Source organism: Echinops telfairi, unplaced genomic scaffold (assembly GCF_000313985.2).
Source record: "Echinops telfairi isolate 266 unplaced genomic scaffold, ASM31398v2 ScPeMD7_8;HRSCAF=38, whole genome shotgun sequence".
Taxonomy (NCBI): domain Eukaryota; kingdom Metazoa; phylum Chordata; class Mammalia; order Afrosoricida; family Tenrecidae; genus Echinops; species Echinops telfairi.
Window position 1 is genome coordinate 15258204 of NW_022103905.1, and position 12057 is coordinate 15270260.

At 37.6% G+C, this 12057-nt stretch overlaps 1 protein-coding gene across 9 annotated transcripts in view; it reads left to right on the forward strand.

Moving 5' to 3' along the window:
* TCF12 (transcription factor 12) overlaps positions 1-12057 on the forward strand; it is a 346882-nt gene that overhangs the window by 289683 nt on the left and 45142 nt on the right. For all 9 annotated transcript variants that reach the window (XM_030884492.2, XM_030884493.2, XM_004709446.3 and 6 more), the window contains 4 exons: positions 9440-9545; positions 10746-10885; positions 11136-11280; positions 11602-11666. In XM_030884492.2, coding sequence (XP_030740352.1) covers positions 9440-9545; positions 10746-10885; positions 11136-11280; positions 11602-11666 — 456 coding nt within the window. The remainder of the gene's footprint in view (positions 1-9439; positions 9546-10745; positions 10886-11135; positions 11281-11601; positions 11667-12057) is intronic.

A 12057-nucleotide genomic window follows, 5' to 3' on the forward strand; every position in this document is an offset into this window, starting at 1 on the left:
GTTAGATATTTTTCAATCATAATTTTCTATTTGTTTTTGTTAATTATCTAGTAATGTATATTTCTGCAAAAAATTTGAATGTAGTTATTCCAAAAGAGTAAACTTCTCTGGAATATTTGATAAGAGTTATCTTCGTAAGCTATATGATAAACATTATTCAAAATGTTACACGGCCTTGGGTTAATGTCAAGTATTTTGTGTTTTCATCCACAGCCTCCCCACCTCCAATTTTTTTTCCCCATTAAGTGGCTTAATAAGGTTAATATGGGTATGGCAATTTCCATCTCTTCCCCTCACCCCGATTTTTGGCTGGAGATAGGGACATTTTCAATATTATGCTTTTTATTACAAAGAAAATTTAGTTATATTCTTCTAAAGTAAATTAAAAATCAGCTAAGTTTGTCCCTGTAGCCCCTTCCTATTTACCAGTTGAACACATTTTAAAGTAGCCTCTGGCTATAACTGAGCGGACTGAGGATGAGTGAAAACTTTCATCCTGCTTTGTTTGATAAGGCCTCTTTGGAGCAATGTTTGGTTGTAAACTTTTGAGTAAGTTTTCTTAATGATGGTAATCAGTCCAAAATAACTTTCAACTAATTAAAAATATGAATTTGAGTTTCTTGCATGAGCAGAGAGGTATGAGACAGAGCAAGAGTGGTGGATGTTCGTGGGTAACAAGTAAATTATTCATTTTCTACTAATTTCTTGCCAGCTGTCTTTCAAATGTGAAATATTTGTCTTTTCAGTCTGTAAGTAAAAGAGTCTGAAGATAATAGGTGATCCTGTGTACACGTGTGTATGTGTGCGTGTGTGTGTGTACACAGGTAGGATTCAGAAAAATGAATTATAAGAGACCCTTGAAGAAGAGACACTGTAACTCAAATTGAGTTTAAATTTTATTTTGTGCCGGCATAGATCACTCTATTACAACATTTTTCTTTGTTCTACACTGCGGGGCGGGGGCAGGGTTAGGTGCTTTGATCATATTAAGTATTTCCAGGCTTATGGTAGATGGCAAAGCTCGTGTGGTAGAGAGTGTAGCCTGAAAATTGATAGCCTGTGCTTGATATAGGCCAAAGTAGATTTTTATGTTATTAAAAAGTACATAAGGAGATGACATTATCTCAGCGTCCAGGATCTTATGCCCTCGTCTTAACATCATTTTATTGTTTTTTAACTTAACTTTAGGTTTTTAATTATTGTGCTCTGTAACTCTTCGTGGTCATGCAGCATTGTAGTTAGAGTATATAAATAATATGCAAACCTTACACTTCATCTTAGAATATGTTGAGAAGTATCTACCCATCAATGACTTTATAAATGCTTGTAATCCTCTTTTAATATTTTAGTGCAGTAAGTGAAATACACTTCCTCACTTGAGTTGTGGTATTTTTGTGTAGTTATCATTGTGAACAGGTCGAATCTAAGCTCACTGCTTAATCCCGCTTTAACATGTTATTTTAAGATGGTAGTCAAGCCAACATCAGAAATGCTAGTAACCTTACATTGATTTTGTTTGTAACCCTTTTGTGGGGGTTGTTAGAAAGAATGGGAAAGATAGTGCAGTCCGTGTCTCACAGGATGCTGCCTTACCCCTTGGGCTCGCTTTTTCCTTCACATTTTCTAGTTGATCCCACCTACTTACTATGTTCGTGGTTTTTTAATCAGGAGAATGAACAGACACTAGGGAAAGAGAAACTGCAGAAGCGCCTTTCCACATTTCTTACCTGAAGTGATGGGACCAGATGTATTGTAGGCCGTAGCACAGGCCTAGGCATGTGTGTGCAGAAAAGGAAAGCCCAGAATGTGTCAAACCTGCATATCCCACTATCAGGCATAGATTTTGTTCTTCATCCCCAATCTGTACGATGTGTGTCTAATAAGTAGGGACCCTAAAACAAGTTTGAATACTCTTTTTAATTTTTTTTTAAAGAAAGAAAATTGTTTCTGAACCTGCGTTCTGTTTCTCACTAGTAGAAATTGGTCCTTTAAGCAGAAAGGTTCCTGTGTTTTCTTCTTTCTGAGGGTTCCGTGCGTTCAGCTTTTCCTCTCCCACTTTAAGGCCTTCAACTGAAGATGCCACAAAGCATTTCAGATATAAACTGCAACAAGCAGACACGATGCTCTGCCTTGTCTCGAGGAGACAACACAGAAACCAAAGATTTCACACTCAAGCTAGAAACTAGCTGTGAATTGGGGCTTCTTATGGAATCGGGAACCAGAAACAGGAATGCACATGGTGGCAAAGACTGCTGTGTGCCGGGAGTGGCACTGTACATGTGTTGGTCTCGTTGCATTTTCGCAATACCCTGCTCCTTAGACAACCTTGTCTTGCAAATAAGAAAGATAAGGTTCAGGAAAGTTGTGTGACTTGCTCAAGCTCCCCTCCAGTGCTGGTGTCAGAATTTGAACCCAGGTCTATCTCCCCAGAGTAAGTTTTCTCCATCATATTATCCAGGAACAAGTAAACCAGTAACCATAACAAAGAGCTTTCGGTCACCATTTATATAAAGATGTGTGCTCTGTAGGAAAGAAACTGTAACCAGGCAAAACACTAGGTCATTCTTACAATTAAACTGTGTCTTGTGCATAAACTCACACTAAAAACTGTGTGGACCCCTCAGGTATGCAATCTCTCAAGCAAATATTTGTTATGTTTAAGATGGAGTATTAAAACTACCCTAGCTATAGTTTAAAGTAGACAAATTGGAATAACAGCTCTGCTCTTCCATTGAACTCATGTGCTGAGTTGTTTAAACATGGTTTGGGAACCTGCCTGCCCTGTGATTTGTTTTCCCTTAAGAACTAGAGCGGCAAGTAACTAAAATTGCATTGTGGAGACTTCTGAGACTTGGGTTTTTTGGGGCCCTCCCCCCGAAAAAATAGATATTTTCTGTTAGTAAAAACACAGAAATCTACTACAAGAGTACATAGAGTTGCATTTCTTTTCTGCTGGGGGTTTATTACTAGTTGACATGACAAAGGAAAGTACAATGAAATTAATGCAAGTTTCCAGGCTATCTGTGGACCCAGTAGAGTTAAATTTAACAGGTTTATGATAAAGGGAACATGATGTCATTTATTCTCTGTAGATAGAATGCTGGAAACATTCAATGACAAGGATTGCAGTATTAGTCTACTGTATTATCTTTACCAAAAATATATGAGCTTTTGTAGTGTATGAAGGGGCCGGGGCCCCTGCCTATTGCAAATTATAGACACACTTGGCTGCTAACCAAAAGTTTAATGAGTCCAGTCCACCCCGAGACACGTAGGAAGAAAAGTCTAATGAAAATGAGCCATTGAAAAACCTTGTGGAGCACTGTTCTACTCTGACCCACGTCTGGATGGAACTTGATTGGTGTCTGCTGGTTTTCTGTAGTGTGGGAGGGCCTAACAAGTTTATATTTCTTGATTCAAATGAGTACAAATCCCAAGTTAAACTGTGTATCACCCCTCCCAAAAACAACAACTTTGTATCCTTTTCCATGACTACTTAACTTTATTTTTTAGAGAGAAACTGTCTCTTTCCACTAGTTTGTGAAAGTGCTAAAGAAAGTATTGCTGGATCTAATTCCTAAAAAATGGAGGTAGCAGAGAAGTGAGTAGATGTAAACTTTCTTTCACCAAGAGCCCAAAGAAATATTTTTTTAAAAAGAATAATATTCAATTATGCTTACATACATGCAAAAGGGACTGCTTTGTACCCAAAACTAGAATTCCTTTTTCCAATTGTTGCTAGGGGAAAATGTTGACCTTATTTTACCCCAAACCTGTCTCTGGGAATTCTTGGAATAGATATGAGTTCTTTTATTTAGGAAATGATCACAAAAGGAAACTGTTGAAAATATAAACATCTATTTAAACCTTTACAGAAAGTCCATATGTGAAGAGACTTTCCGTAGAGATGGCTTGGATGTCCCTGAGTCACAGTTCTGGAACTTCAAGTGTTTCATATCCTATGATGACCTGTGCTTTTGAGTTTTGCGGTACTTCCATACTAGAACTGTTTTAAATATGTCCCCCTCTAGGCATGGAATTACTGTTAAAACTATCGTTTTAACATAGTTGAATTCTGTGTAATATTAAGATGCTGAAAGTATGACAATATTTACCCAATCTATCAATTGTTTAGTCCTAGATGTTGAAAAAATCTTTACTATATGCAGAACTCAGGGTTAGTCAGTAATCATTTAAACACCCCTCCAAAAATTAAATTAGCGCAACAATTACCTAGTATTTCTTAGTTTTTTCATGCTGGCCCTTAAGTGTGCATATTTTTAAAATTATAGGCCCAAGGCTTATTTACATTCGGACTCCCCCTCCCACCCCCCAATGGCCTAAACTTTTTTCTCTTCTAGTTTATGTTTTGGGTACTCAGCTGGGTCCTCTTAATTTTAGTTTTAAAAGATGTTGTTTAATACCAAATATAGTGGTATACAACATCAGATAAACCAAGTGAATATTTCTGATAGACTATTTTCATTTTAAAATAGTCTGATTGCTCTGGTCAGTCAGGTAAGATGGTTTTGTTTTTCTACAGGCTGTGCTGAAGATACTGAGCATGGGCCTGTGAGTAGTATAGCCCATTCCCGTATTGTAGGTCCATGCCAGCATGCTTTACAGCACTGAATCATACTGAACCCTGGAATGCTAAGAGAGCTGCTGTTCAAACTAGCCTGACAAAAAAGCCCAAACATATTGCATTTTGTTTATGAGTTTTACATCAGAATGTGTTTTTAAAAGTGAATTTCAGATTCTCCCAATCTTTCTTTCTTTTTCTTCCCTCCTTTTCAAATTATGTGAAGGTGTTTTCCAAACCATGTAAACACTTAAGTTGATTTTTGTTTTCTTAGTCCTTAGAGCTTATGGAGAATCTGCAAGCCTTTCTTTTCAAATAGTTTATGTAATTTTAAACTTCTGGGTAAGGGACAGTGATCTAAGCCCACTTTCTTCAGTACAGTCACCACCGGCCATGTTTGGCCGTTCAGTGCCCTCAGCCACCCCGCCTCATTTCAAGTGTCCAGCAGTCACGTGTGGTCAAGGCGGCCCCCACAGTGCTGTGCAGTGTGCGCAGCCCATTTCCACCTCGGGGCTCCTCTGGACAGCCCTAAGCCGGACCCTCCCTCCTCTGTGGGTGGATGTCTTAATTTGTATATATAGCTGTTCTCCGACATGAAAGCAGTCTTCCAATTCATTGCTTCACCATTTGGAAAATTTTAAAATATTAGCCACCACACAGACAGGGATATGTTTTTAAAACCACCAGGAAAATGGCACTGTTCTCTAGCTCTATCACTTTGCTTCTTTTCTCGGTGACAATCATAAAAGCATCATGTTTCCTTGCCTGCAGGGATGTTCCCTGTATTAATGTCATGCAGGAGAAGGATGTATGGAGACAGAAGTGAGGCGTACAGCTGGCTCTCGCCTCTAGAATTAAAACAGAGTGCTCTGCCCCAAAGTTAGAGTTTATCCACATGACAGAACCAGTTGCAAAGAGCAACTGTAAGCAGGAAACGGGAGATTTGTCTTTGCCAATTGGACTCCAATTGGTTGTATGCCCTAACACATTGCAGGGATAACTGTGTGATCACTGTAAAGACTTAATTGCAAATATTCATTCATGAAATACACTTACCCCTCTTTAAGAACTAAATTTGGAGTGGGCAGAATGAGGACATTTGAGATATGGGCTTGTTCTTTTCAACATAAGCTTAGGAAAGGGAGGTATCTGTTAAATTTTTCCATAATAATCTTTAAGTTGGGGTAAGTCAACGCTTCTGGGGCAGGGGGGTGGGGTGGCTTGTGGGGTGGGTGGAGGCAGGAGAATAACAGTGCATGGAAAAGAAGCAAGATCGCCCTATGTTAGCTGCCGTGAGCCTGACATCATGAAATGGAGGCGAGAACCCTAAAATGACTGAGTCCCGTGTTGTTAGAGGACATCTTAAGTTACTTAATTGTACCTTTTGCTATTTCCCTTTAAAATCGTTTGAGTCCTGGTACATTTTAATCGTCTGGAAGCCATTGCATGTCCCTTTCGATTTTTTAGATTGTTGTGATACAAATTCATGCTTGAGATTTAAATGTATGACTAGATCATTAACTAAGGCGGAAAAACTGGCCTATGTGCAGGTGATCAGATGACATAAGCAGTCTGGTTCTCCTTTGCGGGCAGTACTGATCGTAACTAAAAGAGACTTGCTCTTTTTGTAGAATTGGCTGACTATTTTCCCGCATCTGGAGTTAATAAAGTCTGTAAAGACCACATCAGTTGCTCTTTGCCGCAAAAACTCTTTGATCTGAAAAATCGAGACTGGCACAACTGCTGGTTCATAACATTGCATCTATGTTTTCTAAAAGCCATGGTTAAGATACCAAAATTAAAGTTATGTGGCCCATGTAGAAATGTTGTTAGATGGGCCTCTTCGAGAGAACTGTACTCAAAGCATTTTTATCATAGTTTTTTAAAACTTGGATTAATAAATAAAGGATAAACTTAGAGTAGTTTGGGGCTTTACAATTTCATTTATAAGAGCAAACCTCTAAAAGCCAAATTGTTTTGTAAGTCCATTTATAAGCTTCACATTGAAAACCTAATTCACCACTGGAATGAGCCATTTCTTCAAAATGTTTGTATGAGCAAGCCCAACTCTGTTGCTTTGTGGGGTTCATCTGTGTGTCCTGCCTTCCTGTAAGACCAGTCAGTGAACCTTTGTCTGATCAACATCGACCAATTTTAAGTGAGTAAAGAAAATCAAGCTTACTTCTGTAATCACAAAACATTAAAAATTCTTAAATGTGTACATGCAACATGTATGGAATACAGTGGATGGCAATTAGGAATAGAGAAATGTAAATAGACAAGTTAGACTGACAACCTGTAAAAATTTAGACAAATTGCGTGCGCGCGTGTGTGTGCGCGCGCGCGCGCGCGCGTGTGTGCGCATGTACGTGTCAGTGTGAAACTTAAAACATCAAAACTGGAGTTTCTTCATAATCATCATACTGTTTCACTCTATAACTGGCATAGAGCTAGGGAATTTTTATTGCATACTTTCAAATCAGTGATGGTGCGTGGGATAAATAGGGATTTATGATAAAAAAAACATATATATGTTCTGATGCTGTTCTTTACATTTTGCTCTTGTCTGTTTAGTCTTTGGCTTTCCTCTGCTTCGTTGTGGTTCAGCTTTGTTTGGTGCAAAGGAAAATGTGGAGAGGGTATCTAGCTGTGGCTTGTGTAGAAGCAGAAACTGGATTAAAAGAAGAAAAAAACTACGGAGTTCTTTTCCTGAAAACTTACATTCCAAAGACATTTCTTTATATCGATTATTTTATTCTAACACTACCTTTGTGAAAGTGCTTTAAACTAGAAAAATATTTCCGGTATATAATGAACTTACCTGATCAAGGAGCCATCTGAATAACCCTTAGGGATATAAGATTTCTCAGGTACTATACCCACTGCCCACTGAGCCAATTCCAGTGTGTACTGATCTTGTAAGACAGAGTAGAACTGCTTTGTAGGGTTCCTGAGACTGTACGTCTTTATAGAAGCAAATAGCCGCAGCTTTCTCCTACTTGGCGGGTTTAAACCACAGATCTTAAGAGTTTGCAACCAAGTGCTTAACCCACAGTGCCAACAGGGCACTCATAGGTGTGTGGTTTTACCTCTAGTGCTTGAAAGTTAAACTATTCAAAAGACACACCTGTGTCTACTATTCTCAAGACAAGCAAGAAGAGTTAAAAGGCACTTCTTTTTTTCTTTAAGGCACTGTTAATCCTTATGTTTAGGATGAAATATATACAAAAGTATATATAATTAGAATCAAGTCATACAAAACATTAAGAAAAAGAATTTAAGGACTCAATGGGGTCGATGTGTAATAGCATAATTGGTCCAATCCGAATGCTAGTAAGAGGATGGTGTTCACTAATATTTATAGGGTGCTTCCTTTGTTCATGATATTTTATTAAATATGCTGAAACATTTTATATATGTGAGGGGACTTCACAAAGCTTGAGGGGAAATTCCATTAGCTCAATTCTAGTTTTTCACGAACTTTTTGTAGCTCCCCCAGCCCCACCCCCTCACTCCCACCATAGACTCATTTTCCCATTCACTTCCTGACCCAGGTACCATTTATTACCATTTTACCAACCATCTTTTACAAAAGGAAATGGAATCTCAAGAATACTAGGTAAATTACCAGAGGGTCTTTTAGTGCTTGAGAGGGAGAATAAATTAATCTATTTTATAGTTTGTGTAAATAAATAATTGGCTCCCATTTTAAGTTTTGTGTACTTTCCAGAGTTTTCCCTTTTTAAAGTGTATAGAAATGTATACCCTGGATAAAAATGCCCAACTATGTAGAACGTGGAATTGAAAGAATATGGACTGTTTCTACCCACTTTATGAATCAGCTCCAGTGTATGTTCAACATGTACTCAGATTTTAATATGTTAATTGCATTTTTTTCACTTCAGGTTTCTCTAATTCCAGTGAAATGTATTGGATCTGCCCTTAGCAAACTGAAACAAATGAAGATACTTGTTTTAGCATGCTGCTAACAGCAGAACATTTTTCTGTTCAGTGAGGGCTACCCTGACACTCCTAGCTTATACTTCCTGATCATACATTATCTTAAATTTTGTTTGTTTGTTTTTCTGTTTGGCTTCAGTAGCTTTGCTGACAATGGTTTGATCTTGAAAATTATTTGTTTAGTTTTTCAAAAGAATGGAAATGTTGGCCATTTATCAGTTCAAATGGTGATACTTTGTTTATCTGAAGCCAAGGTTTACAAAAGAAAATTAATATTACTCTAAGGAATTAAATGAGATTTTTTCAGAAAACCCTGCCAAAATTGAGAGCTTCTTGAAACAAAGAATTAAAACTCCTTAGCAGAATTTGATTTAGGTTTATTTACTAACCTGCCAACTTGAAGTTTCTAAGCAACAAGGGTTATGCCTTTAGCAGTAATACAGGAATGTAAGATTGAATCTAACGTAATTTTATTTTATTTGGTAAGTTTTAACATTAAAAGAACCAATTTTATGAACTAAATGTTACCATTTGCCAAAGGACATTTTTTGTTTTTTTCTCTTATCAGATTTTGAGTTAAGAAACAATAAGATATTTTTATTCTGTAAGCACAGACAGCAGTTAAAACTTTGTCCATCCATCTGGTGTAATTGTCACAACAAAATACATTATAGGAATATGGAATAGTATTTTTCTTTAGTAGTCTAAAAATAAACATGTAAGTAAAAAACAAAGTTAGCCATTATTTATGTGGGTTTAAGCATTGCTATTTGAATCTGGAGCAGACCAAATGGAGTTTAGGTAAATCTTTGTATGTGCTTTGTGAATGTGGAATTCATTTTACATAATACTATGATATTAATTTACATCTTAATAATATTGTTGTTTAACTTTAAGGTTTATGCACCATCCCCAAATTCAGATGACTTCAACCGTGAATCACCTAGTTATCCATCTCCCAAGCCACCAACCAGTATGTTTGCTAGCACTTTCTTTATGCAAGGTAAGTACTCCCTGATAGTGGTCAAATTCATCAGCAATTGTCACTTGTATGTTAGCAAATATCTTGTTAGGAGGAGAAGGAATATCTGTACAGGTATTCAGTTCTTGTTTGTTTAGGTATTTTTAGCTGAACTGAAAACAGTTTTGCAGAAAATATATAGAACTGCTTTTCCACATTTCAGCTGTGGCGTAAGTTGTTGAACTACCAACTTCATGCTCCAAGGGAGAAAGTTGGAACTCTGCTCCCATAAAAATGTACAACCTTGGAAACCCCATATGAGTCAGTTCACTCCATGGCAGTGGGTTCAATATTTTATTTCCTTTCTTTTTTGGTGGGTGGGGTGGTGGAGTTTCTTACTTAACTTACAGATTCGTGTCATACCTAGAATTACCACTGTAAGTAAAGCCTTAAGCATCGTAGAAGAGAGTAAGATTTGGGTAGTGCAAACTGTTAAAGCAGCCAACTACTAGCTGAATTGTGGCGATTTGAACCCATATTTGGGCACTTCGAAAGAAAGGCCTGGTCTACTTCCGGAGGTCACAGCTTCAGAAACTCTATGAATCAGTTCTGCTCTGCAGACATGGGGCCTCTGTGAGTCAGAACCGACTCAGTGTTCGCGGTAAAGTGGTGTCTAAGGGGTCATTTTCATTTGGTTTCCTGGGGTTTGGGACTATGGAAAACGTAACCTTTGGGAGCATTAAATTACCATACATAGACCTCTGTATTGGTGGATAAAAACATTGTTGACTCATTTCATTAAGAGCTGCTTACAATATAATCGTTATCAATTACTTAGTTTGCTACTGGAGAAACTTCTTTTTGCTAAGTCTTTTCAAAAGGTTTTGTATAATATAAATTATCTGTGTTGGGCTAAGAACTTTTCCCCTCTATTTCTGGATATTCCATGTAGCCGAAAATTAAATCCAACTTATCTCCAAATTTGGATTTTTTCTTATCCCTCTTGATATGAATATAGACCTGCCAAAGATTTTAATGACTTACATACTCATGGGGATTTTTTTTAACAACTATAAAGCTTTACCTCTATTTAAATATTTATTTAGTTCAGAGGCAGGAAAAACTGGATAGAAAAATAGGTTGGAAAAGGTATCTAGAGGGTACTCTCTGCGTTTTTATAACTTTTTTTTAAACTGAATAAATCTTACCTACGGAAAATTTGCACTTCTCATTTTGTCTCAGATGGGACCCACAATTCTTCTGACCTTTGGAGTTCATCAAATGGGATGAGCCAGCCTGGTTTTGGTGGAATTCTGGGGACCGCCACTTCCCACATGTCTCAGTCCAGTAGTTATGGCAGCCTTCATTCACATGACCGCTTGGTAAGCCATCACCTGTAACGCAGGCCACAGCAGTGCTTTGTCCACACTTGTGTTTCTTTTTGGATTACAGCCAAGACTTGCTGAATTAAAGTACTTGAACGCTTCTGCATTTAGCATGCCTTTTTAAAAAGCAAATGACAAAAATGCCATCCTACAATATTTTTCACTTATTGTAGCAGTTGTCCAGTTGTGTGTGCGTATTATTGAGAAAATGTATGTAATGGACAATATCTCTTTCCTCCCTCTCTAGAGTTATCCTCCACACTCAGTTTCACCAACAGACATAAATACGAGTCTTCCACCAATGTCCAGCTTCCATCGTGGCAGTACCAGCAGTTCTCCTTATGTTGCTGCTTCTCACACTCCTCCCATCAATGGGTCAGATAGCATTCTAGGTGAGCTTTTCTAGGGTTGACAAAACTCCCTAAAGTCCAATTTTTAGATTTTTCAGTGAATCTCACGGCTTCCAATATATTTTCTAGTAGTAAGTACAGGGGGGGAAAGAGGAAAGGAAAACAAAACTTTGGTATTCTTTGGGTAGTATCTGGTAACAGAACCCATCTTTACCTTAGTAAGTATAGCATCAGAGTATTTACTAGTGTATTGTGACAGATGTGATTTTATGATAGAAAACACTCTTAGGATTACATAAAGTGCCTTAAAAAGCCTGGCTCTTTGCTTACATTCTTGTTTGTTTCCCTACTTGAAATATTCAGGAACCAGAGGGAATGCCGCTGGGAGTTCACAGACAGGGGATGCACTTGGAAAGGCTTTGGCATCTGTGAGTAGTTTTGCATGTCCAGCTGAATGAACTGTGCAGCACCCAAGGCAGAAATTACCTTTTGTAGATGGTGTGTAGTTCTGCCGTAGAGAATCTAGTTATAACAAACTTGTTTGTAACTTGTTTAGAATGATTCTGTTTTTTTCTTTCTTTCTTTTTTTTAAATCATTTTATTGGGGGCTCATACAACTCATCACAATCCATACATACATCAGTTGTATAAAGCACATTTGTACTTTTGTACCCCCATTCTTTTTTTTAATTATTTTATTGAGGGCTCATACAATTCTTATCACAGTCCATATATAAATCCATTGAGTCAAGCACCTATGTACACCTGTTGCCCTCATCAATCTCACAACATTTGCCCTCTACTTTAGCCCTCAATATC